This window comes from Hemiscyllium ocellatum, chromosome 1 (genome assembly GCF_020745735.1).
Source record: "Hemiscyllium ocellatum isolate sHemOce1 chromosome 1, sHemOce1.pat.X.cur, whole genome shotgun sequence".
NCBI lineage: Eukaryota > Metazoa > Chordata > Chondrichthyes > Orectolobiformes > Hemiscylliidae > Hemiscyllium > Hemiscyllium ocellatum.
The window spans coordinates 166,515,638-166,542,241 of NC_083401.1; the positions used below are offsets into that span (position 1 = coordinate 166,515,638).

General features: G+C 49.0%; 1 protein-coding gene across 1 annotated transcript in view; it reads right to left on the bottom strand.

Annotated features, from left to right (window-relative positions):
- Window positions 1–21,624, bottom strand: part of LOC132820771 (RING finger protein 175-like) — a 60,279-nt gene extending 38,655 nt beyond the window's left edge. The window contains exons 1-4 of the mRNA XM_060833067.1: window positions 21,523–21,624; window positions 12,512–12,552; window positions 7,683–7,824; window positions 4,399–4,553 (exon numbers count right to left, since the gene is read on the bottom strand). Of these exons, the coding sequence (XP_060689050.1) occupies window positions 4,399–4,553; window positions 7,683–7,824; window positions 12,512–12,552; window positions 21,523–21,573 (389 nt within the window). The 5' untranslated portion in view covers window positions 21,574–21,624. The remainder of the gene's footprint in view (window positions 1–4,398; window positions 4,554–7,682; window positions 7,825–12,511; window positions 12,553–21,522) is intronic.
- Between the last annotated feature and the right edge of the window lie 4,980 nt (window positions 21,625–26,604).

The window sequence follows — 26,604 nt, forward strand, 5'->3', positions numbered from 1 at the left end:
CGGATTCACATTTCTATCCACTCCTATAGTGAGGATACTGATTTGGGGGCTAAAACACTATTCCTGTCAATATCTTCTTTTTCTTGCTTTTTCTTTTTAAAATCTCCACCCAAATGGACTCCAAACCTAGATTCTCTCTATTCTCTCCACCCCAACTGTCTTTATTTCATCTTATTAACAGTGCTATCCAACCACCTTTTCCTTCCATTCTGTCTTTCCAAAATTCCAGTTCTGATCTCCTTAACCATATCACTATAATGACTGCAGCATCAGATCCTTTTACCTTGATTTGCATTGCCATTTCTTCTAACTTGTTTTGAAAGTTTTGTGTATTAAGATACCAAGCCTTTAAACTTGCCTTCTTGCCATTAAATACTTGGATGAGCACTTGAAATGACTATGGATCAAATACTGGAAAGTAGGACTAGCAGATTTAGAGAAGGTTTTTTTTGATGCAGATCCAATGAGCCTCTTGTGCACTGTATATTTCTGCGAATCTTTAATCATCGTAATAGTCCTGTTTGCTTCCTGTTCTTGATTACCAGTTTTTTTTTTGCATTTTACTGTTCTTTCTTTTACAACTGTCCTTTTTTTTGATTAGATTAGATTAGATTAGCGACAGTGTGGAAACAGGCACTTCGGCCCAAAAAGTCCACACCTACCCTCCGAAGAGCAACTCACCCAGACCCATTCCCCTACATTTATCCCTGCACCTAACACTATGGGCAATTTGGCATGGCCAATTCACCTAAGCTGCACATCTTTGGACTGAGGGAGGAAACCGGAGCACCCACACAGACACAGGGAGAATGTGCAAACTCCACACAGGCAGTGGCCCAAGGCTAGAATCGAACATGGGACTCTAGCGCCGTGAGGCAGCAATGCTAACCACTGAGCCACCGTGCCACCTTTGTCACTCAGGTGAGTTTCCCATATCCCTGCCATTCTAAATTCAACTCGCTCCAGCCACATTAGCAAATTTGCGCCCTGCGTTTTCAGCTCTGGTCCTGTCTCGATGTAACCCACCCAGTTTGTACTGCACTTACCTCTTCCAGAACCCGTCTCAATATCCCAGGAATCTGATTGTCCCCCCACCCCAACCTCTTGCACAATCTTTCTAGCCACACATTCAATCGATACCTTATGACTAGCACATGGCATAGGCAGTAATCCTGAGATCACCGCCTTTGAGATTCTATATTTCAATTGACCTTTAGCCCTATGTCTGGCTTTTAGCACCTCATCCTACTTTATAAACCTGTCATGGATATCAATGTGTAGCATGACCACTGGTTGTCCACTCTCTCCTTCTTGACCTCAGCACCAGAATAGCAATACACCATCCTGAAGTCTTGTTTGCAGCTACAGAAACATCTAGCTATTATCCTTACAATTGAATCCCCAGACTATTTCATTCTCACACTTTTTTTTCTCTTCACCCGTGCAGTACAGCCAACTGCTGTGCAAAGAATTTGGATGTTACTCATTTCCCCTGGAAGGCTATTGTCCCCCTGCCAACAGTATCCAAAGTAGCATTCTGTTTTGCAAAGGAATAGCAATGGGAATCCCTACATTGTTCACTTTGTCCTCTTATTCTGGCTAGTGGTTACCCAACCCTTTCTCCTTGTGGAATCTTAACCTGCGGTATTACCATTTCTACTGTTCTGTATATGCTATCCACAATTCTCTCAGTTTCATGGACGCTCCAGTGTCCCCAGTCAACAATCCAGCTCAAAGCCAAATTCCAAGAGCAGCAGTTCGAGTTCTTTCCTACACACGTGCTCGCATGGTTTTATTCGGAGAAAAGTTTAGTTTGTGCACCTTCCAGACCAGGAGTTTAGACTTTTTCAGCATTAAGTAACCTGCAAATTTCTAAGTGATTTGGAGATGCCGGTGTTGGACTGGAGTGTACAAAGTTAAAAAATTCACAACACCAGGTTATAGTCCAACAGGTTTAATTGGAAGCACACTAGCTTTCGGAGCGCTGCTCCTTCATCAGGTGGTTGTGCAGCAATCACCTGAAGAAGGTGCGGTGCTCTGAAAGCTCATGCTTCCAATTAAACCTGTTGGACTATAACCTGGTGTTGTGGGATTTTTAACTCCGTTTTGTGAGTATTCAGTAAGTGGACTTCACAACTCACAGGAAAGAACTGGGAAGAATCTAAGTTGAACTTAAATATTTGATATTTGATATATGATATAGAGGAACAATCTCTATGGATGTGAATTGTTGGTGTTCGAAAATGGATTGTTGAATTTAAGGTTTCTGTCTGAATGTGTTTTATATCTCAACCTATTTTTCTGTTTTTGCCTTTACATAACATTTTTGTTCTGTTATTAATTAAACTTTGTAGACTTTTGTGACTATGTTTTCAATAAATGTATACCACATTTAAAACGAAACGATCAAGCTAGATTTCATTCTGGGATATGACTTGGTCTAATAATACCATCACGAAAAATCACAATACTAAAAATAAATACTGACTTTCTCAAACAACTGTATTTTCTTAATCACCAAAGAAATAACAGAAAATAGATTACTTTCTGGCTACTTGTGCCAATATCATCTTCAGCTAGCATTTACTTTCAGTCTCAACAATGCAGAAGGTCTCAAAAAAAAAGTTGGATCTTAGCTTAATGACTTATTGGCTAACATAAATTTGGGGAATACAATCAAAGCTTGCTGGGGAAAACAAAGCATTACAATATTACAGCAATATTAATTTATTTGGCACCGTTAACACTTGTACTTTTGAATTTCGATCCATACAAAAAACAATAATACCAGAAAAATTGGTATTTTTGCACACAGCACATTAAATATCCACTTAAATCAGTAAAAGTATTTCATAAAATTACAGCACTTTTCACCACCAGATCATAAATATGGAACCAAATCTGGTGGTGTCATTTACAGAGTTAATGGTAGCATAACAACTGCATCATTCATAACAACTGATCTATTTAAAAACTGATTGCATTAATTAGGAGAAAATATAAACAACTTCTGGAATTAAAACTAAAGTAGACTTAAAAAAAACCTAAAATCTTCACTGATGGCTAGTCTATACACATAAATGAGCAATTGTTCGTACGGTGAAAAATGACTTGCCATTTTTTTCAAAAAGCTTTTAATGAGGCCAAAGATCATCTCTGATCTTGCTGAATGGCTCAGGAGGTTAAAGGTGCTTCATAGACCACTTGTTCATTCTTTTTCATTTCTTTGCCTAAAAAGTCATCAGTGGGGGTCAAATAAATGAGAAAACAAACTGAATAGGACTTATTTGGTCAAAGTGAATCAATGCTGAAGATGTGTTGCTGGAAAAGCACAGCAGGCCAGGCAGCAGCCAATGAGCAGGAGAGTCGACGTTTCGGGCAAGAATGCTGAAGAAGGGCTCATGCCCGAAACGTCGATTCTCCTGCTCCTTGGATGCTGCCTGACCTGCTGCGCTTTTCCAGCAACACATTTTCAGCTCTGATCTCCAGCATCTGCAGTCCTCACTTTCTCCTCAAAGTGAATCAATACCTAGATATTTATACCTACACAACATAAAAGTCCCATATGCTTGCAAACTACATACCTTCTGACTCAATGACCAGCATCTCCAAATATGTATTGCACATACAAACATTTATTTGTATTCTAAATACAATGCTTCAGGTTATGGCGGCAGGTTTTCAATAAATGTATATTAGAAAATTGTGATGCACAGACATTAGTCAATTGATTGAACAAATGTTACCCAAGATTCTGTTTACATCAAGAAGCTAAAGAAAGAATAAACCATGACTAAAAGATGCAAGTAGATTAAAACTGTCAAGGGTTAGTATACAAGCTAGTGGAACCGTTCCAATTGTTTTTAAACAAAATCTGAATACTCAAATGAGTAGAGAATACAGCTCTTAAAAACACAGTTGCAACAAACAAGATTAAACAAGAATTGCAAGCTGGATTATGAATTGCTTAATGTTGATTTCAATAATAGTACCTTACAAATACTAATAACTTCTTTGGTTAAACCATCACAAAGAAGAATTTTTAAAATGTACATAAAATTACAGATCTTTCAACAAAATGTTTTGTTAGCAATATGCAGATCAATGGAGTGAATGATTATCTGGAGTATGCAGGAACAGAGTGGAGGTTAAAAATCAGATCAGCTATAATCTTAATGCTTTGAGCCTGCTGTATTAATCATTGAGTTGTCCACTCTTGTTTCTTGCTAGTCATCAGGAATTCAAAAATGCTCTAGGTGTGCAATAAAACTGCATCTACCTGTATCACTTATACCAATGTTAATTATAAATTGCTCATTATTTGGTCAATCAATCTATAATAAGGCAGAAGAAATCAATGCTGAGAAAAAAAACTCCAATTTTCACTTGAGTACATACCGTGGTGTTCTTCCAGAAAGAGGTTTGCGGGTAGCTCTGAAGATGACATAACTGGTTATAACAGAGAACATTCCCCATGTGGAGAGAAAGCGCCACCAGTAAAGTTTTACTGTGAAATATAAAGGAACAATCCACATCTGCAGCAGGGTGACCAGCTGTCAAAGAAAATGCATAAGTCCATTATGAGCATTTATTAAACAAAGTTAGTATATCCAGTTTACTTTCATAGCTTGACAAATTATCCATTTTAATGACCCAGTTTTATCCTGGCATGAATTTGTTGTAAACCATGCCACAATTAGAATTTGCTATTCATGTTAAAGATATTTAGGATTTCAAAAGTCTGAAAAAATAAAATTACAGAAAATCTACTAACCAAATCTCACTAATCATACTGATGGCTTGCTAGTATAATCTGATTACATTACAACTACAGTTTGAAAAACTGTTCCTTACTTGGCTCATTGATGATTTACCAACTAAATGAATCAGGTTTGGTTGAAAACACAAGAAGCACTTAAACACTATGCAGCAATGCAATCATTATTGTAATGTAAATACATTTGCACTTTGGTTTGGATAAAAATAGTTAGTGAACAGAAAAACTGGTATTTTGGGGCAAGGGCTTTTTCGTGTTCATCTTAATTTAGTAAGTTGGAGTCAGTCAATCTACACCCAGGTCAGAATATGAATCTAATTGTGATGTAACCCTTGCCTAAAAATTCCAGGTTTTTTTATCTTCATTAAGTAATTTTTTATCCAAATCAAAGCACAAAATGCATTTAGATTACAATATTAGCATTGCTGTACAGTATGGATGTGTCTTTTGTATTTTCAACATAATTTGATTCATTTAGATCAATGAGCCAGGAACTTTTTCTTAAAAACTGTAGTTGTAATGCAGTAATATACTTGTGATTAATTGTAGCCTCACAACACCAGTGTAGGAATAGATTTATTTCCAAAAAAAACGGCTATTATCTGGAAGAATAGGTAAACAACTTCTGAAATTAAATATACTTATTTTGATCAAGATATACATTCTTTTCAGGAAAATTTCAAAGTTTCCAAGCTCATTTCACAGGGGAAGTGAATTAGGTATCAATTTATTTCAACTGTGTGATGGAATACATTAACTTATGCAATGCTCTAGAATCCAGAAAAAGTGTTAATATGTATTTCTAGAACAATTAATGTGTTATGGATAGGCTCTCCGCTGGACTGTGCAAAATTCAGTAGTTGATAAAACAAGACAGTTGTGCATCTGCGCTCAATAGTATTGGTGCTGCTACAGTCAACATCTGGATATAGAAAAACACATCATCTACTTTATTGTTTAATGGCACCATTACCATCTGGATTATATTAGCACAAATTTTACTTATCCATACATCATATCCCATGGAATTTCCTGACAAATCAGACTGTTGCCCAAAGGCTAAATGTTTTTCTCATTAAATGGCTTAAATGAGCTAAACAGGACCTGGACTCAAGCAAATCCGAAAGTGGGGGTCTAAATAATTAGATGGCAGCAGGATTTTAAATTTATCACTACTGATTTTTAGTCTGGCTTGTCTTGCAAATGAAGTTCATAAAGTTGACTGAATTTACAGTTTGGCGAGTGTACAGACATAAATAACAGTTGCAATTCACATTTTTAATTGCTTTACGTTAAGTTTATAATATTTATTGTGAATGATTGGTAAGCCAATGGTTAAGGAGGAGAAAATTAGTTTTCTTTTACCACCAGCAGCTCATTCTGCAACTAATACAAACTTAGCTAGCAGGGATAATCCAACAGCATATATAATTTAAAAATTGATTGTTTTTAAAAAAGGTGGCAGTAAAACAAACAGTTCACAATTTTAAAAAACAAATCAAAGAATACTCAAAATGTTTGTTTTACAATTACAATGCCCGAGTACCAAGTCTGCAAAATGCCTGGTCACATTTTGCCACGGGCCACACAATTTTACTACTGTACTGTTTTGCAATAACTTATGTTAAATGGCAGCAATTATTACGATCCAGAAAGGTCTGAGAATAAGATGGCATTCCCTCCCAATTTCCTTTCCAATAAGTAAGTCTGTTCTTTTTATTACCATTATTTCAAAACAAGAATGAATGCTTTTTTTTGGCAAATATCAATTGAAATTACTTGTTAAAATGAGGTGTTTTAAAAATGGACAACACATTCGATTGTGAAATGCCATGCTCTAACAGCAGATATTGCATCATTACAGCTAAAATAAGCTATCCATTAACTTCACAACAGCAACAAACATTAGATCCATTACATTAACTGAAATCTGAGTAACAAAGTGCATACAAATTAAGATCCATGTTTCACACCATTATGATTACAGGTTTGTCTGCATCACAGCTGCACAAACCCAATCAAAATTTCCAGGATATGAACAAGCTGTTCTATTAAAGCCATTAGTAATAATGAAACATAAAGAACCAATTCAGATCAAGTCATCTGTTAAGTTCAAACTTAGTTTGCGAACAGGTACATTTTCTTAACTTGCCTACAGCCACCTGACATCTGTATGCAGGCTTCAACAGGATCAGTATTAACGTTTCTTATTACCAGATCATAGCTTTGTTAGATATTTATACTTGCAATTAAAAAGCAACAAGGAGATGGACAAAAGAAACATTTGGTGAATGTTCAGTTTGCACAGAAATTATATGACTTATTAAAAAAAAATCAATGGATTCATGGTCATAGCTGCCTTACATATTGCTGCATAAAAAATACAAATTTATTTTTAAACCTTCACACAAATCTGGTGTATGTACAATTAACAGGGTGTATTGGCATAGCTCATTTAAAAATTGTCAAGAATAATTAAGCACAATTAATAACTTTTGGTCATAAGTCACAGTTCAATTTCCTATTCCTTCTGATTGCTTTCCTCTTACTGTGTAGTCAAGATTTTAACACGTACAAACTGTGAAATTACAATCTTTATTTAAACCAAGTAGCTAGAACTGTTACAAATTTGTTTATATACACAGACTTACAATATTTGATTTTAACTTTTGGTGAAGGATGACAAAGCTGGGTACAGTACCATGACGCAATATTTATCAATTCCAGATCAGGTGCAGCACAGGACAAAACTCTGGCTAATCAGTCTGCCTCATCTCAAAGTTATTATGATACCTTCTGCTGGTCTGAGCAACAAGACTGCTAAAAACTGGGAGAAACAATTGGTGTTTGCTTGTATATCAACAAAATGTAAATTTGAAGGCATAAGATTGAAAATAAAACTCACATTATATGATCTACAATGATGCTGTTTCCACTGGACTAGCACAATCTGAGCTATTACGAGGGTGGCAATAAGAATAAGCACCATTTCTGCATGCATAGCTTCATGTCCACGGTGTTTTGCATGTACCTTGGCATTATGCACTCTACAAAGGTTGCAAAAAAGTTGATATTGAATTGCATATTGTTTAAGAAAAGTAGCTGAACATTTCAAATTAATTAGGTAATATTCTGGTGAAGGCCTCTGTTTACAAAAAAGGATTAATTTTCTGTAATTTCTCCAAAATGTTCATATCTACCGCAAAAGGGCCCATGAAATTGGTCATGTTTATTCCTAATGTGGCTTCTCCTACACATTTTTCTTGAACAAGATCTTTTCACTGCTTGCTAAAATATTCAATCAACATTACTGTAATGCTTTCAACAGAAAAAAATATGATCTTTCACTATATAAAGCAAAATGTATCCAATTGGTTACATGACACGAATGGAAACAGATAACTCCCAGATTTACAATGCCGGGGTTAATGTCTCTATTTTCATCAGGATAACTTGCCTCAAATTTAAGACTTTCAAGAATTTAAAAAACCTGGAGACAAAAGAATTTGTCTTGTGACCTTATTATTTGACAGTACTTGAACTTCCAGTACTCTCTTACTTGGTGTTCAAGATGAAGAATTCTAATTGGGAATTAATTATTTTGTTTTGTACTATGCATCAAGCTCTCATACATTCAGTATAGGATAGAGTAGATGTAAACATTTCCTCTGTTGTAGCTCAACAATGTCCATTTTCACTTGTCTCATACAGACAGTTTCAATTTCTCACTAGCTAATTATACACTAGTTCTGTATTTTACCAACTTATGAAATTTGCTCAATAAGGCCCAAACATTATTTTACCTCTAACAGCAAGATACAATATAACAATTTACAATTATATCACTTTAAACAGAGTAAAAGACCCCAAATGCACTTCACAGGAATGTTATCAAACAAAATCTGACACTAAGTGATTCAGAATCATTAGTACAAGGTTCAATAAATGTTAAGGCAGATGATCAAAAAATTGATTCATATCAAGTCAGAGACACAAGTAGAGAGGAGACAGCAGTTTAGGTAAGGAACCTTAGAGCCTCAGCAGCTGAAGGCATGAATACCAGTGGTCAAGCAATTAAAATCATGAAATGCAAGGAGACAGAACTGGAGGGTAACATATCTGAGAAAATTGAGAGGCTGCAGAAGACTACAGATGTGTGGTGGGGCATGATGAAGTAATCTGAAAGCAAATATAATCACTAAAAAAAACAAGGAACGTTGAGTCAATGTAGTTTAACTAACCCAGGGTGAAGGGGACTTGATCCTAGCTAGAAAATAGAGGGTGGAATATGGCAGACCAAGCAGATGAGAGATACTGAAACATAATGTAGCAATAATAACAATCAGAAATTGATAACAACCTGATGCCCATACAGTGTGCAGCAAAGAATGAATTATTCTGAAAGCAAATTTTATTTTCTACATGATGCAGCTGGCAAATTCAAACCTAACAATCAAAAAATGGCAACAGAATATTGTTACATAACACATCACGCAGATTTTCCCATCAAGGAGAGGATAGGTGAGGAAACAGAGGTAATTGGATGACAATGGGCATAATGAAGTCGTCAGATATGAGGACAGAGGGGACAAGTGAGAGACAAGCAAGGTAGCCCAACAGCAACATTTGGCAAGGTGAACAGACAGCAAGCTGACTGACAAACCACCAAAACACTAGTGAATCATCCAAGTCCCTAGACAAAAAGTGAAACACTAAACTACTATTATCATCTTTGAATAACAGAAGCACTAAAAATCAATACAGAGTTTGCAAAAACATTTTCAAATCAATAAGAGTATCAGAATACCTTGGAATTTTAAAAAAGTCAAGGTTGGAGAAAGAACACAAAGACTTAAATTAGTCAACAATTGATTAGAGTTGAAACAGATACTTCAGTCCAACTTGTTCATCCTGACCAGATATCCTAAACTGATATAATCCCATTTTCCAGCATTTGCCGTTTATTGCTCTAAACCACTCCTATTCACGTACCCATCCATGTCTTTTAAAAAATGTTGTAATTGTACCCGTTACCACCACTTCCTCTGGCAGCTCACTCCATACATGCAGCTGCTTCTGCATGAAAAAATGCTACCCCTTAGGTCTGTTTAAAATCATGCTTCTCTCACCTTTACCTATGCCCTCTACAATTAGACTCCCCTAGCCTGGGAAAAAGATTTTGGCTTTTCACCCTATCCATGCCCCTCAGTTTTATAAAATTCTATAAGATCACCCCTTATATTCCCTGATGTTCCAGGGAATTCAGTCTTTCCCTATATCTCCAATCTTCCAATCCTGGCAACACCCTTGTAAATCTTCTCTGAACCCTTATTTTTTCCTACTGTACATGTCCTGGCCTAATTTGTCTTTCCAAAATGCAACACCTGCATTTAACTAAATTAAACTCCATTGCCACTCTGCTCATTGGCCCAACTGATCAAGGACCCGTTGCATTTGGAGATAATCTTCTTCACTGGCCACTGCACCAATTTTGGTGTTATCCGCAAAATTATTAATCCTACCTCCCACATTCACATCTAAATCATTTATAAATGTCAAAAAGCAGTGGAGCCAACATCGGTCCTGATGGCACACTGTTGGTCACAGGCCTCCAATCTGAAAAACAACCCTCCCTTAGCACCCTCTGTCTCATTCCCTCAAGTCAATTTTGTATCCAATTGGCTAGCTCCTACTGGATTCCATTTGAACTAACTTTGCTAACCAGTCTATCATGCAGAACCTCGTCAAACACCTTGATGAAGTCCAAACATGTCGACTGCTCTGCCTTCATCAATCTTCTTCACTACCTCTTCAAAAACTATCCAGTGAGACAAATCCCCACTCTCAAAGCCATGCCAACTATCCCTAATTTGCCTATCCAAATGCATGCAACTCTTGTCTTAAAATTCACTCCAACAAATTACCCCACCACTGATATCAGGCTCACCAGTCTATAGTGCCCCAGCTTTTCCTTACTACCTTTCTGAAATAATGGCACCACATTAGCCAATCTCCAGTCTTCTGGCACCTCGCTTATGGCTATCAATTACATAAATATCTCATCAAGGGGCCCCAGCAATCTCTTCCCTGGCATCCCACAAAGTTCTGGGATACACCTGATCAAGTCCCAGAGATTTAGCCATCTTAATGCTTTTAAGATATCCAGCACCTCCTCTTCTGTAACATGGAAACCCTTCGTAATATCACTATTTATTTCCCCCTCTAGCTTCCATATCCTTCTCCAGAGTGAACACTCACGTGGAACACTCACGTGGAACACTCACGTGGAACACTCACGTGGAACACTCACGTGGAACACTCACGTGGAACACTCACGTGGAACACTCACGTGGAACACTCACTTAGTATCTCATCCATCTCCTCTGGTTCTCCACATAGATGGCCTTTTAATCTTTAAGGGGCACTGATTCTCTCCCTAGTTACTCTTTTTCCCTTAATGTATTTGTAGAATCTCTGGATTTTCATTAACCCTATTTTCCAAAGACATCTCAGGTCCCTCTTTCTCCTCCCCTCCCTCCTCCCACCACCCCCCCCACCCCGATTGCCTTCTTTTTCATGACCAGAACCTCAGTTTTTCTAGTCATCCAGCATTCCTACACCTACCAGCCTTGGCCTTTGCACAAACAGGAACAAACTCTCTCTGATTTGGAGATGCCGGTGTTGGACTAGGGTGTACAAAGTTAAAAATCACACAACACCAGGTTATAATCCAACAGGTTTAATTGGAAGCACTAGCTTTCGGAGCGACGCTCCTTCATCAGGTAATTGTGGAGGGCTCGATCGTAATTCTGTGTTATGATCGAGCCCTCCACAATCACCTGATGAAGGAGCGTCGCTCCGAAAGCTAATGTGCTTCCAATTAAACCTGTCGGATTATAACCTGGTGTTGTGTGATTTAAAACTATCTCTGAACTCTCATTATCTCATTTTTAAAGATCTTCCACTTTCTAGCTGTCCCTTTACCTGTCAATAATCTCTCCCCATCAACTTTTGAAAGTTCTTGCCTAATACTGTCAAATTTGGTCTTAGTGCAATTAAGAACTTCAATTTTTAGATCAAGTCAATCTTCTACCATAACTGTTTAAAACTAGAATTATGATCACTGGCCCCACTGACACCTCAGTCACTTGCCCTGCCTTATTTCCCAAGTGAAGGCCAAATTTTGCACCCTCTCTAACAGGTGTATCCACATACTGAATCAGAAAATTTTGTACACACAAATTCCTGTCCATCCAAGCCTTAAACACTACGGCAGTCCCAGTCTAAGTTTGGAAAGTTAAAATCGCCTGCCATTAAAACTTTGTTATTCTTACAGGTACCTGCAAGATTTTAAAAGATTTCTTATAACTAGAAATTTTCACTTGGGTTTTAAGCAGGATGCACACTAATATTGCACTTGTGTAATATTCTAAATTAGCGCCAATACAAGAAAAAAGCTCTTTACAACATTTAAATTTTATAAAAGAAATTTACAGGTCATTCTGCTATAATATGTGTTTGATTAATGTGAGTTCAGGATAACATGATAGACGAGTTGGGGACACTTTCTAAAGCGTGAACTTTTAAAGCATGTATTGGTTATAATATGATTCCAGCCCTATTAGCTCAAATGGTATTGCTATTGCAATATTTTCTTATAACATGGGATTGCACGAGAATGGAACAACCACATTATAGCAGAACCGACCATGTATTGATCACAGCATTGCTTACCTCCATTGGTCGTCATCTGAAGGAAATTTTAAGAAATCTATCTATGAACAAAAGAATTTGTTAGGTTTGCATAATATTCAGTGAAGTCACAACAGAATTCACAGTTTCACAAGATATTGATCATCTGTCTCTGTATCTGATGTACTTCAGTTATACATCTTATAAAACTATTAAGGTAACAATATGGAATTTTGTGTTTTGGTTTTTAGTGCCAAGAGGAAAAGAAATCAAATTTGTTATGCATACCAATAGGACCTGAAATTTGTATTCCAATCAGCAATTTGTGCTATACAAGCACCTGAATGATAAATGTCTACACAGTAACAAGGCAGGGGATTGGATTAATTATATCAATTAAGTACAAACTCTTGCTATTTTCAGGTTCAAATTATTACATCAGGGTTCCCCAAATTGTGGGTCACAACCTAAGATGCCCATCCTCTCAAGTAGCAGCAGTGACTGGAGAGAAGACTACACAGTCCAGAGGCTCTGGCAAGGCCACCCTGGACCAACTGGACTAATGCTGCTAAAAGGCACAGGGTAGATGACAAGCTTTAAGTACCCTTTAACATCACTGCCCACTTTCAGAAGGTTCAGTACTTCAGCCTACAAGAGGCCTCCTTCACTTGATACCCTCTTCTCTCCCCTGCCTTCACTTTCCCCTTCCTCTCCCACCCTCTCTACATCTCCTCTAGTCACCAGTGTGCCCTCTCCCCTACCACCACTTCCTCATTGGTCTGAGTATTTAATACAGGGGTGGTCACTATGTTACACCTGTACATGACAATGACAAGGCCACATTTGGATTACTGTGCACAGTTCTGGTCATCGTGCTAAAAGAAGGATTTAATTAAACAGGAAAGAATGCAAAAAAGATTTACAAGGATGTTACAGAGACTGGAAGATTTCGGGTTTTTTTATCCCTTGGAGCATTAGAGGCTGATGGAGTGAACTTCCAGAGGTTTATGGGTAAAGTGAATAGCCAAGGTCTTTTCCCCAAGGTAGGAGAGTCCACAATGAGAGCACGTAGGTTTAAGGTGAGAAGGGAACAATTTAAAAAGGGATCTGAGGAGCAACATTTTCACACAGATGATGTGCATATAGGATGAGCTACCAGAAGCAGGAGAATCAGAGAGTCATACAGCACAGTAACAGACTGCTGAACCCAACCCATTCATGCCAAACAAGTTTCCCAGACTAAACCAGAACCACTTGCCTGTGCTTGGGCCCCTGTCCCTCTAAACATTTCCTATTGTGCATCTATCCAAATGTCTTTTAAATGTCATAACAGCACCTGCATCTACTACTTCCTCTGTCAGGTTAGAGGGAGATGGCCCAAACGTAGGCAAATCAGACTAGTACAGTTTGGGGAAACCTGGTCAGCATAGACCAGTTGGGCTGAAGGGCCTGTTGTGTGCTGTACGACTCACCTCCCAACCTCTTCTTCTTCTCCTCCTCCCACCTCTATCCCTAACACTCTCCCCCTTCTCCCTGTCCCGACATCTCCTCCACCCCCTGGCACCTCCTCCACCTGACTACTCCACCCCCTGATACCACCTCCTTCTCCTCCTGACTCCGACTCCTCCTCCACCCTGACTCCTCCATCCCCTGACTCCGAATCCTCCTCCTCCTCCTCCACCCCTGACTCCTCCTCCTCCTCCTGACTGACTCCTCCACCCCCTGACGACTCCTCCTCCTCCTCCACCCCCTGACGACTCCGCCTCCTCCTCCTCCCCCTGACTCCTCCTCCCCCTCCCCCTGACTCCTCCTCCCCCTCCCCCTGACTCCTCCTCCTCCTCCTCCACCCCCTGACGACTCCGCCTCCTCCTCCTCCTCCTCCTCCCCCTGACTCCTCCTCCTCCTCCCACTGACTCCTCCTCCTCCCACTGACTCCTCCTCCTCCCCCTGACTCCTCCTCCTCCCCCTGACTCCTCCTCCTCCTCCTCCTCCCCCTGACTCCTCCTCCTCCCCCTGACTCCTCCTCCTCCCCCTGACTCCTCCTCCCCCTGACTCCTCCTCCTCCCACTGACTCCTCCTCCTCCTCCTCCCCCTGACTCCTCCTCCTCCTCCTCCTCCCCCTGACTCCTCCTCCTCCTCCTCCTCCCCCTGACTCCTCCTCCTCCTCCTCCCCCTGACTCCTCCTCCTCCTCCTCCCCCTGACTCCTCCTCCTCCTCCCCCTGACTCCTCCTCCTCCTCCTCCCCCTGACTCCTCCTCCTCCTCCTCCTCCCCCTGACTCCTCCTCCTCCTCCTCCTCCTCCCCCTGACTCCTCCTCCTCCTCCTCCTCCTCCCCCTGACTCCTCCTCCTCCTCCTCCCCCTGACTCCTCCTCCTCCTCCTCCTCCTCCCCCTGACTCCTCCTCCTCCTCCTCCTCCTCCCCCTGACTCCTCCTCCTCCTCCTCCTCCTCCCCCTGACTCCTCCTCCTCCTCCTCCTCCTCCCCCTGACTCCTCCTCCTCCTCCTCCTCCCCCTGACTCCTCCTCCTCCTCCTCCTCCTCCCCCTGACTCCTCCTCCTCCTCCTCCTCCCCCTGACTCCTCCTCCTCCTCCTCCTCCTCCCCCTGACTCCTCCTCCTCCTCCCCTGACTCCTCCTCCTCCTCCTCCTCCTCCCCCTGACTCCTCCTCCTCCTCCTCCTCCTCCCCCTGACTCCTCCTCCTCCTCCCCCTGACTCCTCCTCCTCCTCCCCCTGACTCCTCCTCCTCCCCCTGACTCCTCCTCCTCCTCCCCTGACTCCTCCTCCTCCTCCTCCCCCTGACTCCTCCTCCTCCTCCCCCTGACTCCTCCTCCTCCTCCCCCTGACTCCTCCTCCTCCTCCCCCTGACTCCTCCTCCTCCTCCTCCCCCTGACTCCTCCTCCTCCTCCCTCCTCCCCCTGACTCCTCCTCCTCCCCCTGACTCCTCCTCCTCCTCCCTCCTCCCCCTGACTCCTCCTCCTCCTCCCTCCTCCCCCTGACTCCTCCTCCTCCCCCTGACTCCTCCTCCTCCCCCTGACTCCTCCTCCTCCCCCTGACTCCTCCTCCTCCCCCTGACTCCTCCTCCTCCCCCTGACTCCTCCTCCCCCCTCCCCGTGACTCCTCCTCCTCCTCCTCCCTCCTCCCCCTGACTCCTCCTCCCCCCTCCCCCTGACTCCTCCTCCCCCCTCCCCCTGACTCCTCCTCCTCCCCCTGACTCCTCCTCCCCCCTCCCCCTGACTCCTCCTCCTCCCCCTGACTCCTCCTCCTCCCCCTGACTCCTCCTCCTCCCCCTGACTCCTCCTCCTCCCCCTGACTCCTACTCCTCCTCCTCCGCCCCCTGACTCCTCCCCCTCCTCCGCCCCCCTGACTCCTCCCCCTCCTCCGCCCCCCTGACTCCTCCCCTGACCCCTCCTCCTCCCTCCTCCTGACTCCTCCTCCTCCTGACTCCCCCTCCTCCTCCTCCCTCCTCCTCCTCCTGACTCCCCCTCCTCCTCCTCCTCCTCCTCCTCCTCCTCCCCCTCCTCCTCCTCCTCCCCGTGACTCCTCCTCCTCCTCCTCCCCGTGACTCCTCCTCCCCCTGACTCCTCCTCCTCCCCCTGACTCCTGACTCCTCCTCCTCCGACCCCTGACTCCTCCTCCCCTGACTCCTCCTCCTCCCCCTCCTCCGCCCCCCTGACTCCTCCCCTGACTCCTCCTCCTCCTCCCTCCTCCTGACTCCTCCTCCTCCCTCCTCCTGACTCCCCCTCCTCCTCCTCCTCCTCCTCCTCCTCCCCCTCCTCCTCCTCCTCCCCGTGACTCCTCCTCCTCCTCCTCCCCGTGACTCCTCCTCCTCCTCCCTCCTCCCCCTGACTCCTCCTCCTCCCCCTGACTCCTGACTCCTCCTCCTCCGCCCCCTGACTCCTCCTCCCCTGACTCCTCCTCCTCCCCCTCCTCCGCCCCCCTGACTCCTCCCCTGACTCCTCCTCCTCCTCCCTCCTCCTGACTCCTCCTCCTCCCTCCTCCTGACTCCCCCTCCTCCTCCTCCCTCCTCCTGACTCCCCCTCCTCCTCCTCCTCCTGACTCCTCCTCCTCCTCCTCCTGACTCCCCCTCCTCCTCCTCCTCCTGACTCCCCCTCCTCCTCCTCCTCCTGACTCCCCCTCCTCCTCCTCCTCCTGACTCCCCCTCCTCCTCCTGACTCCTACTCCTCCTCCTGACTCCTACTCCTCCTCCCCCTGACTCCTCCTCCTCCTCCCTCCTCCTGACTCCTCCTCCTCCCTCCTCCTGACTCCCCCTCCTCCTCCTCCCTCCTCCTGACTCCCCCTCCTCCTCCTCCTCCTGACTCCCCCTCCTCCTCCTCCTCCTGACTCCTCCTCCTCCTCCTCCTGACTCCCCCTCCTCCTCCTCCTCCTGACTCCTACTCCTCCTCCTGACTCCTACTCCTCCTCCTCCTCCTGACTCCTACTCCTCCTCCTGACTCCTACTCCTCCTCCCCTGACTCCTCCTCCCCCTGACTCCTCCTGACTCCCCCTCCGACTCCCCCTCCTCCTGACTCCCCCTGACTCCCCCTCCCCCTGACTCCTCCTCCTCCTCCTCCGCCCCCTGACTCCTCCTCCTCCTCCGCCCCCTGACTCCTCCTCCTCCTCCGCCCCCTGACTCCTCCTCCTCCTCCGCCCCCTGACTCCTCCTCCTCCTCCGCCCCCTGACTCCTCCTCCTCCTCCGCCCCCTGACTCCTCGTCCTCCTCCGCCCCTGACTCCTCCCCCTCCTCCGCCCCCCGACTCCTCCTCCTCCCCCCTCCTCCTCCTCCTGACTCCTCCTCCTCCTGACTCCTCCTCCTGACTCCTCCTCCTCCTCCTGACTCCTCCTCCTCCTCCCCGTGACTCCTCCTCCTCCTCCTCCCTCCTCCCCCTGACTCCTCCTCCCTCCTCCCCCTGACTCCTCCTCCTCCCCCTGACTCCACCCCCTGACTCCTCCTCCTCCCCCTGACTCCTCCTCCTCCCCTGACTCCTCCTCCCCCCTCCCCCTGACTCCTCCTCCTCCCCTGACTCCTCCTCCCCCCCTCCCCCTGACTCCTCCTCCCCCCTCCCCCGACTCCTCCTCCTCCTCCTCCCCCGACTCCTCCTCCTCCTCCTCCCCACTCCTCCTCCTCCTCCCCCCGACTCCTCCTCCTCCTCCCCCCGACTCCTCCTCCCCCCGACTCCTCCTCCTCCTCCCCCCGACTCCTCCCCCCCCCGACTCCTCCCCCCCCCGACTCCTCCTCCCCCCCCCGACTCCTCCCCCCCCGACTCCTCCTCCTCCCCCCGACTCCTCCTCCTCCCCCCCTCCTCCCCCCCACTCCTCCTCCTCCCCCCTCCTCTCCCCCCTCCTCCCCCCGACTCCTCCTCCCCCTGTCCTCCCCCCGACTCCTCCTCCCCCCGACTCCTCCTCCCCACTCCTCCTCCCCACTCCTCCTCCTCCCCACTCCTCCTCCTCCCCTCTCCTCCTCCTCCTCCCCCCGACTCCTCCTCCTCCTCCCCCCGACTCCTCCTCCTCCCTCGACTCCTCCCCCTCCCCCGACTCCTCCTCCTCCTCCCCCCCCCCCCCCGACTCCTCCTCCTCCTCCCCCTCCCCCCCCGACTCCTCCTCCTCCCCCACCCCCCCTCCTCCTCCTCCCCCACCCCCCGACTCCTCCTCCTCCCCACTCCCCCTCCTCCCCACTCCCCCTCCTCCCCCGACTCCTCCCCCCGACTCCTCCTCCCCCCGTCCTCCCCTCCTCCTCCCCCCGACTCCTCCTCCTCCCCCTCCCCCCGACTCCTCCTCCCCCCGACTCCTCCTCCTCCCCCTCCCCCCGACTCCTCCTCCCCCTCCCCCCGACTCCTCCTCCTCCCCACTCCTCCTCCTCCTCCCCCCGACTCCTCCTCCTCCTCCCCCCGACTCCTCCTCCTCCCCCTGACTCCTCCTCCTCCTCCCCCCTGACTCCTCCTCCTCCCCCCTGACTCCTCCTCCTCCCCCCTGACTCCTCCTCCTCCTCCACCCCCTGACTCCTCCTCCTCCTCCTGACTCCTCCTCCTCCTCCTGACTCCTCCTCCTTCTCCTGACTCCTCCTCCTCCTCCCCCTCCCTCGACTCCTCCTCCTCCCCCGACTCCTCCGACTCCTCCCCCTCCCCCGACTCCTCCTCCTCCCCCTGACTCCTCCTCCTCCCCCTGACTCCTCCTCCCCCCTCCCCCTGACTCCTCCTCCTCCCCTGACTCCTCCTCCCCCCTCCCCCTGACTCCTCCTCCTCCCCTGACTCCTCCTCCCCCCTCCCCCTGACTCCTCCTCCTCCTCCTCCCCCGACGACTCCTCCTCCTCCCCCCGACTCCTCCTCCTCCCCCGACGACTCCTCCTCCCCCCCTCCTCCCCACTCCTCATCCTCCTCCCCCCGACTCCTCCTCCCCCCGACTCCTCCTCCTCCCCACTCCTCCTCCTCCTCCCCCCGTCTCCTCCTCCTCCTCCCCACTCCTCCTCCTCCCCACTCCTCCTCCTCCTCCTCCCCACTCCTCCTCCTCCTCCCCCCGTCTCCTCCTCCTCCTCCCCCCGTCTCCTCCTCCTCCTCCCCCCGACTCCTCCTCCTCCTCCCCCCGACTCCTCCTCCTCCCCCGACTCCTCCCCCTCCCCCGACTCCTCCCCCTCCCCCGACTCCTCCTCCTCCCCCCGACTCCTCCTCCTCCTCCCCCCGACTCCTCCTCCTCCCCACTCCTCCTCCTCCCCCCCTCCTCCCCCCCACTCCTCCTCCTCCCCCCTCCTCCCCCCCCCCCCTCTCCCCCCGACTCCTCCTCCCCCCGTCCTCCCCCCGACTCCTCCTCCCCACTCCTCCTCCTCCCCTCTCCTCCTCCTCCCCCCGACTCCTCCTCCTCCTCCTCCTCCCCCCGACTCCTCCTCCTCCTCCCCCCGACTCCTCCTCCTCCCTCGACTCCTCCCCCTCCCCCGACTCCTCCTCCTCCTCCCCCTCCCCCCCCGACTCCTCCTCCTCCCCCACCCCCCGACTCCTCCTCCTCCCCCCGACTCCTCCTCCTCCCCACTCCCCCTCCTCCCCACTCCCCCTCCTCCCCCCGACTCCTCCTCCCCCCGACTCCTCCTCCTCCCCCTCCCCCCGACTCCTCCTCCCCCTCCCCCCGACTCCTCCTCCTCCCCACTCCTCCTCCTCCCCACTCCTCCTCCTCCCCACTCCTCCTCCTCCTCCCCCCGACTCCTCCTCCTCCCCCCGATCCTCCTCCTCCCCCTGACTCCTCCTCCTCCCCCCTGACTCCTCCTCCTCCCCCCTGACTCCTCCTCCTCCTCCACCCCCTGACTCCTCCTCCTCCACCTGACTCCTCCTCCTCCACCCCCTGACTCCTCCTCCTCCTCCTCCCCCTCCCTCGACTCCTCCTCCTCCCTCGACTCCTCCTCCTCCCTCGACTCCTCCGACTCCTCCCCCGACTCCTCCGACTCCTCCCTCGACTCCTCCGACTCCTCCTCCTCCCCCGACTCCTCCTCCTCCCCCGACTCCTCCTCCTCCTCCTCCCCCCGACTCCTCCTCCTCCTCCCCCCGACTCCTCCTCCTCCCCCTGACTCCTCCTCCTCCTCCCCCGACTCCTCCTCCTCCTCCCCGACTCCTCCTCCTCCTCCCCCTGACTCCTCCTCCTCCCCCTGACTCCACCCCGACTCCACCCCTGACTCCTCCTCCTCCCCCACCCCCTGACTCCTCCTCCTCCCCCCGACTCCTCCTCCTCCTCCCCCCGACGACCCCTCCTCCCCCGACGACCCCTCCTCCCCCCCTCCTCCTCCTCCTCCCCCCCTCCTCCTCCTCCTCCCCTCCTCCCCCCCCTCCTCCTCCTCCTCCTCCCCCTCCCCCCCTCCTCCTCCTCCCCCTCCCCCGACTCCTCCTCCTCCTCCTCCCCTCCTCCTCCTCCTCCCCCCTCCTCCTCCTCCTCCCCCTCCCCCCCTCCTCCTCCTCCTCCCCCTCCCCCCCTCCTCCTCCTCCTCCCCCTCCTCCTCCCCCCGACTCCTCCTCCTCCCCACTCCTCCTCCTCCCCACTCCTCCTCCTCCCCACTCCTCCCCCCCTCCTCCCCCCGACTCCTCCTCCTCCCCACTCCTCCTCCTCCCCCCGTCTCCTCCTCCTCCCCACTCCTCCTCCTCCCCCCGTCTCCTCCTCCTCCCCCGTCTCCTCCTCCTCCCCCCGACTCCTCCTCCTCCTCCCCCCGACTCCTCCTCCTCCTCCCCCGTCTCCTCCTCCTCCCCCCGACTCCTCCTCCTCCTCCCCCCGACTCCTCCTCCTCCTCCCCCCGACTCCTCCTCCTCCTCCCTCGACTCCTCCTCCTCCTCCCCCGACTCCTCCTCCTCCCCCGTCTCCTCCTCCTCCCCCGACTCCTCCTCCTCCTCCCCCCGACTCCTCCTCCTCCTCCCCCGTCTCCTCCTCCTCCCCCCGACTCCTCCTCCTCCTCCCCCCGACTCCTCCTCCTCCTCCCTCGACTCCTCCTCCTCCCCCGACTCCTCCTCCTCCTCCCCCTCCCCCTCCTCCACCCCCGACTCCTCCTCCTCCCCCACCCCCCGACTCCGACTCCTCCCCCCGACTCCGACTCCTCCTCCTCCCCCCGACTCCTCCTCCTCCCCCCGACTCCTCCTCCTCCCCACTCCTCCTCCTCCTCCCCCCGACTCCTCCTCCTCCCCATGACTCCTCCTCCTCCCCATGACTCCTCCTCCTCCCCATGACTCCTCCTCCTCCCCATGACTCCTCCTCCTCCCCATGACTCCTCCTCCTCCCCATGACTCCTCCTCCTCCCCATGACTCCTCCTCCTTCTCCTGACTCCTCCTCCTCCACCCCCTGACTCCTCCTCCTCCTCCTCCACACCCTGACTCCTCCTCCACACCCTGACTCCTCCTCCACACCCTGACTCCTCCACCTCTGCCCCTGACACTATCCCCCTTCTCTCTCTTCCGACATCACCTCCCCCCCCTGACAGCCCTCCTCCTCTTCCTCCTCCCTCCGCGCCGGTGACCTGGAGCCTGACCCTCGCAGTGTCGGGGATGCGGTAACAGCAGGAGCAGGCCGCTCCCGGGGCTCAGGCCCACAGTTACCTGCTGCTCCTCGATGTCCAGCTCCACCACCTGAGCCGCCACAACCGCCATCTCGAGCCTCTGACTGGGTGAGGGGGCGGGGCTGAGACGTCGCGCCTGCGCACACACCGCCCACGAGCCGGGGAGGCGTCGGGGCCGAATACGACGGGAGGGACGAGGTTGGGGGTGGGGCGAATGCGGCTGGAGGGGCGGGACCGGAGCTAGAGGTGTTGGGGCGATTGCGTCGGCGGGGTGGGTGGGCGGGGCTTGGAAAGAGGCGGGGCGAACACAATGGAGGGGGCGTGGCCGGAAAGGGTGAGTCGTTCGCGACAGGAGGGGGCGTGGCCGGAGAAGGGGCGGAGAGCACTGGACGGGAGGGCCGTACCTGACGGTAGGGGGCGGGGCCGGAGAGGGGGCGGGGCCGGAGAAGGGGCGGGGCCGGAGAAGGGGCGGGGCCGGAGAAGGGGCGGAGAGCACTGGACGGGAGGGCCGTACCTGACGGTAGGGGGCGGGGCCGGAGAGGGGGCGGGGCCGGAGAAGGGGCGGAGCACTGGACGGGAGGGGCGTGGCTGGATGGACGGGGCGGGGCCGGGGGTGTGGCGATGTGGGAGGTGGGAAGGTTGGAGAGGGAGTGTGTGGGGTGGGATGTGACAGTGTTTGAGTTGGTGGATTGTCCTGTAGTGTGTAAACTAGGTTAGGTTAGCCATGGTAACTGCTGGGTTTTGGGCATAGGGTGTTCCTGGATGGGATGTTACTGGGAGGGTCAGTGCTGACTCGATGTCCCGAATGGCCTGCATCACCACTGCAGGGATTCTGTGATTCTATTCCTTTGGGAACCAGGAATTTTCCCCATGTTTGACAAATTGTAAACCGGAACACTTTATTGATGATACTCACACTCCCACAGTCAGTTCCAGACTGGACCAGCTTAAAGGGGCCGACCCCCAACTACATACAGAACACAACTGCCCCGTTATTTTAAAGTTCCCATTAATACACATTTCCCTCCACATTGTGGGTCAGCCCACAGCAGCAGTTCAAGAAGATAGCTCACTACCACCTGTTATGGGTCAACTAGTACGAGCAATAAATGCTGGCCAGTGAGTGACACCCACATCCCACCAAAAAAAAATTATCAAGATTATCAAATAAAAAATTGCGCAGATTAGGTTGGTTAGCTATGCTAAATTGCCCCATTGTGTTCAGGGATGTGCAGGCAAAGTGGATTAGCCATGGGCAATGCAAGATTACAGGGATACAGTAAAGGAATGTGATACTCTTTGGAGGGCTAGTATAAACTCTATGGGCAAAATGGCCTGCTTTGACACTGTAAGGATCATTTGATTCTGGGGGCTGATGAATGGCTTTTGCCCGAAACGTCAATTTTTCTGGTCCTCGGATGCTGCTATGCATTTCCAGCACCACTCTAATCTTGACTCTAGTCTCCAGCATCTGCAGTACCCACCTCCACCCATCCTATGATCTGTACACGTTATAGCCAAACAATGGACAAACAGTCACTTCCCCTTTACACAAGATGTTCTGTCCGTAGACTACATTGACATGATTAGCCTGTTGGGTGATAACAATTCCGAGAACACCATCTCCTCATCTCGGGAGCCTTTATACTGTAGTATCTTCAGCTTCCATAAGCTCCTTTCTTCCACAGATATGTCCCTCTCTCAAATTATTGCAGATGCTAGAATCTGAAACCAAAAGAGAAAATGCTGGAAAATCTCAGCAGGTCTGACAGCATCTGTAAGGAGAGAAAAGAGCTGACCCTTTGTCAGTTATACTCGAAACATCAGCTCTTTTCTCTCCTTACAGATGCTGCCAGACCTGCTGAGATTTTCCAGCATTTTCTCTTTTGGTTATATCCCTCTCTGACTGGCTGTATTTGCCCTGTGATGTTGCTGTTGTATCTTCCCTGGGTATGATCAGTTCTGGACTGGAGACACATGACTCTGTCAAACCCCTGATTCCATCTGGACCAGTCCTGTATTTTGAGGGACATGCCCCTGTTGGTGAGGTACGGTGACCAGCTGGTTCTCAGGTCTCCTCCAGACCAGTTCATCCTTAGTCTGTTCCATTTGAGCCACCACTGCTTCTATGATCCATTTTTCCACAGACATAAATTCAGGCTAACATGATCTCTCCTCTTTGGAATGCTCTCGGCCTTGAGATTCCTGCCCTTATGACCATGTATCCTTCTTGATTTTTTTCATAGAGCTCATAGTGTGGAAACAGGCCCTTCAGCTGAACTAGTCCACATCAACCCAGACCTATTCCCCTATCCTATTATCCCTGACTGATGCACCTAACCTACACAGCCCTGAACACTATGGGCAATTAACATGGCCAATTCACCTAACCTGGGTTGTGGGAGGAACCAGAGCACTCGGAAGATTACCACACAGACATGGGGAAAATGTGAAAACTGCACCCAGACAGTTGCCCGGGGTTGGAATCGAGCCCGGGTCTTTAGTGCTGTGAGGCAGCAGTGCTAACCACTGAGACACTGTGCCGCCCTGCTCTAGCATCTCTCTGGTCTGATCCAACCACAGTAAGGCAAATATGATTCTCAGCTGGCAGTTGAACATTAAGAGTAGGGGACTCCAAAACGAGAAGGCGGAGGTTTGAGGTGAGAACTTAAGGGGCAACTTTTTCACGGAGAGGGTGGTGCATGTATGAAATAAGCTGCCAGAGAAAGTGGTAGAAGCAGATACAATTACAACAATTCAAAGGAATCTTGATAGATCTATGAATAGGAAGGATTTAGAAAGATATGGGCCAACTGCTGACAAATGGGACTAGATTATTTAGGTTATTTGGTCGGCATGGATGAGTTAGACTAAAGTATCTTTTTCCGTGCTGTACAAGTTGATGACTCTATGACTCTATTAAGTATGTTACTGAGCACTTTGTCATCCCTCGAGGTGTGTTTCTGTACATGCTGAAGAACGTGTTGATTCACCGTCCCTGGTAGGGCTTTAGGGCCTACTTCAAGGTTTGAACAAATCTCTCCGCCTGACCATTTATCACAGGGTAGTACAGAGTGGATCTCACATGTCTCACTACGTGATTTTCCAGGTAATACTTGAACACTTGCATCACAAACTGGGCCATGATCACTCATGGAGAAAGTGAGGACTGCAGATGCTGGAGATCAGAGCTAAAAATGTGTTGCTGGAAAAGCACAGCAGGTCAGGCAGCATCCAAGGAGAAGGAGAATCGATGTTTTGGGCATGAGCCCTTCTTCAGGAATTCCTGAAGAAGGGCTCATGCCCGAAACATCGATTCTCCTTCTCCTTGGATGCTGCCTGACCTGCTGTGCTTTTCCAGCAACACATTTTCAGCACCCATAATCACTCATAACTTGTTTAGTGTTCCTGAGCCTGGCAATTATTTCACCAGTTGGTTTTTCATTGCTTCCGATGGTACTGCCTTCATGATCAACACGTTGAGGCACTTGGAGTGGGCATCCATGTTCACTAGTAACACTGTCTCTCTATTGGTCCCGCAAAATCAACATGAATCTGGGCAGGATTTGCATGATCCGACTTTCTCCTCAATCTGGGAGTCCACATTCAACCACCAAAAATAGCTTCTTGATATTCCCTTCATTTGCACCACATTGGGTGCACTTATTGTAGCACCTTTCCTCTTAATGGGGGAGGAATAACAACTCTCATTTCTCACATTAAGCGCCTGTCTGATACAAACAACTCCCACCTCTTGGACAGGTAAGGGCATACATCTGGGCAGTTTGTATGAATGGTCCTCCCTCTCACCACCCAGATCATTCCATATTACGTTCGATCCATAATTTGCTGACACCAGCACCTTTTCATCCTGGGAATAGTACATAACTTTCACTTTCCATTTGGGAAATCTTTCTTCTCCAGCAGTGGCAGCATTGATACAGCATCTGCATGCTGTGCTTCTCCACCTGTCAGTATTTGATCTCGTATGAATAGGCTGACAGAACCCAGTGCCCATTTTGCAGGTGTGCAGCTGCCATTGACAGTATTCCCGTGTATGGGAGGTTAGGGGGCTGTGGTCACTCAGTAGCACAAAGTGCCTGTGTAAAGGAAATTGGTGAATTTCTTAACGCCGAATGCAATGCTCAATCCATCCTTTTCCATTTGGACATGCTTCTCCTTTGGCTTTGTTAATGACCCTCGATACAGACGTAATGGGCCTTTCCTTTCTATTCAGCAAGATGTGTGACAGTACAGGCCAATCTCATAAGGTGAGTCGTCACACACAAACTGCAGTGGCAACTTCCAGTTGATATGTGTTAATGCTTCCAACCTTTACAGAGCTTGCTTCGCCTCCCAGTAAACTTCCTCACATTCTTGGGTCCATTTCCGAGGCTTAATGTTCCCAGAAAACAATGCAGGGATTTCAGCATGGTTGCCAGATCAGACACAAATTTGCCAAAGTAATTTACAAATCCAAAGAACGATCTCAGCTGAGACACAATCTCGGGTCGAGGGGCCTTCATGACAGCCTCCATCTTCCTGGGTGTCTTGTGTAATCCTTCTCCATTAATTAGACGGCCCAGATACTCAACGGCACTCTTAAAAAACTCAGATTCCTCTCTTTTTCCTTGCAGGTCTAGGTGCTGTGATTTATTTTAGAGTTCCTTCTAAATTTCTGAATGCTCCTGTACAGAGGATCCAGTAATCAAAATATCATCCAGATAAACTGGAAGGGCTGATCACTTCATTGGGATTGTAGTATAGCCATCCACCTCACCAACTCCCCCCCCCCCCCCCCCCCCCCCCACCCCAAACAGTCATGATTCGGAGATGCCAGTGTTGGACTGGGGCGTACAAAGTTAAAAATCACACAACACCAGGTTATAGTCCAACAGGTTTAATTAGAAGCACTAGCTTTCATCAGGTGGTTGTGGAGTAGTGCTCCAAAAGCTAGTGCTTCCAATTAAACCTGTTGGACTATAACCTGATGTGTGATTTTAACTTTGTACCCCCAAACAGTCAGTGGGAAATTGTGAGGCAGTTTTGGGAGGAGATCTCAGTTATCTGTAAGATTAATAGGGTTGTTACATTAAGGGATTTTAACTTTCCAGCCATAGAC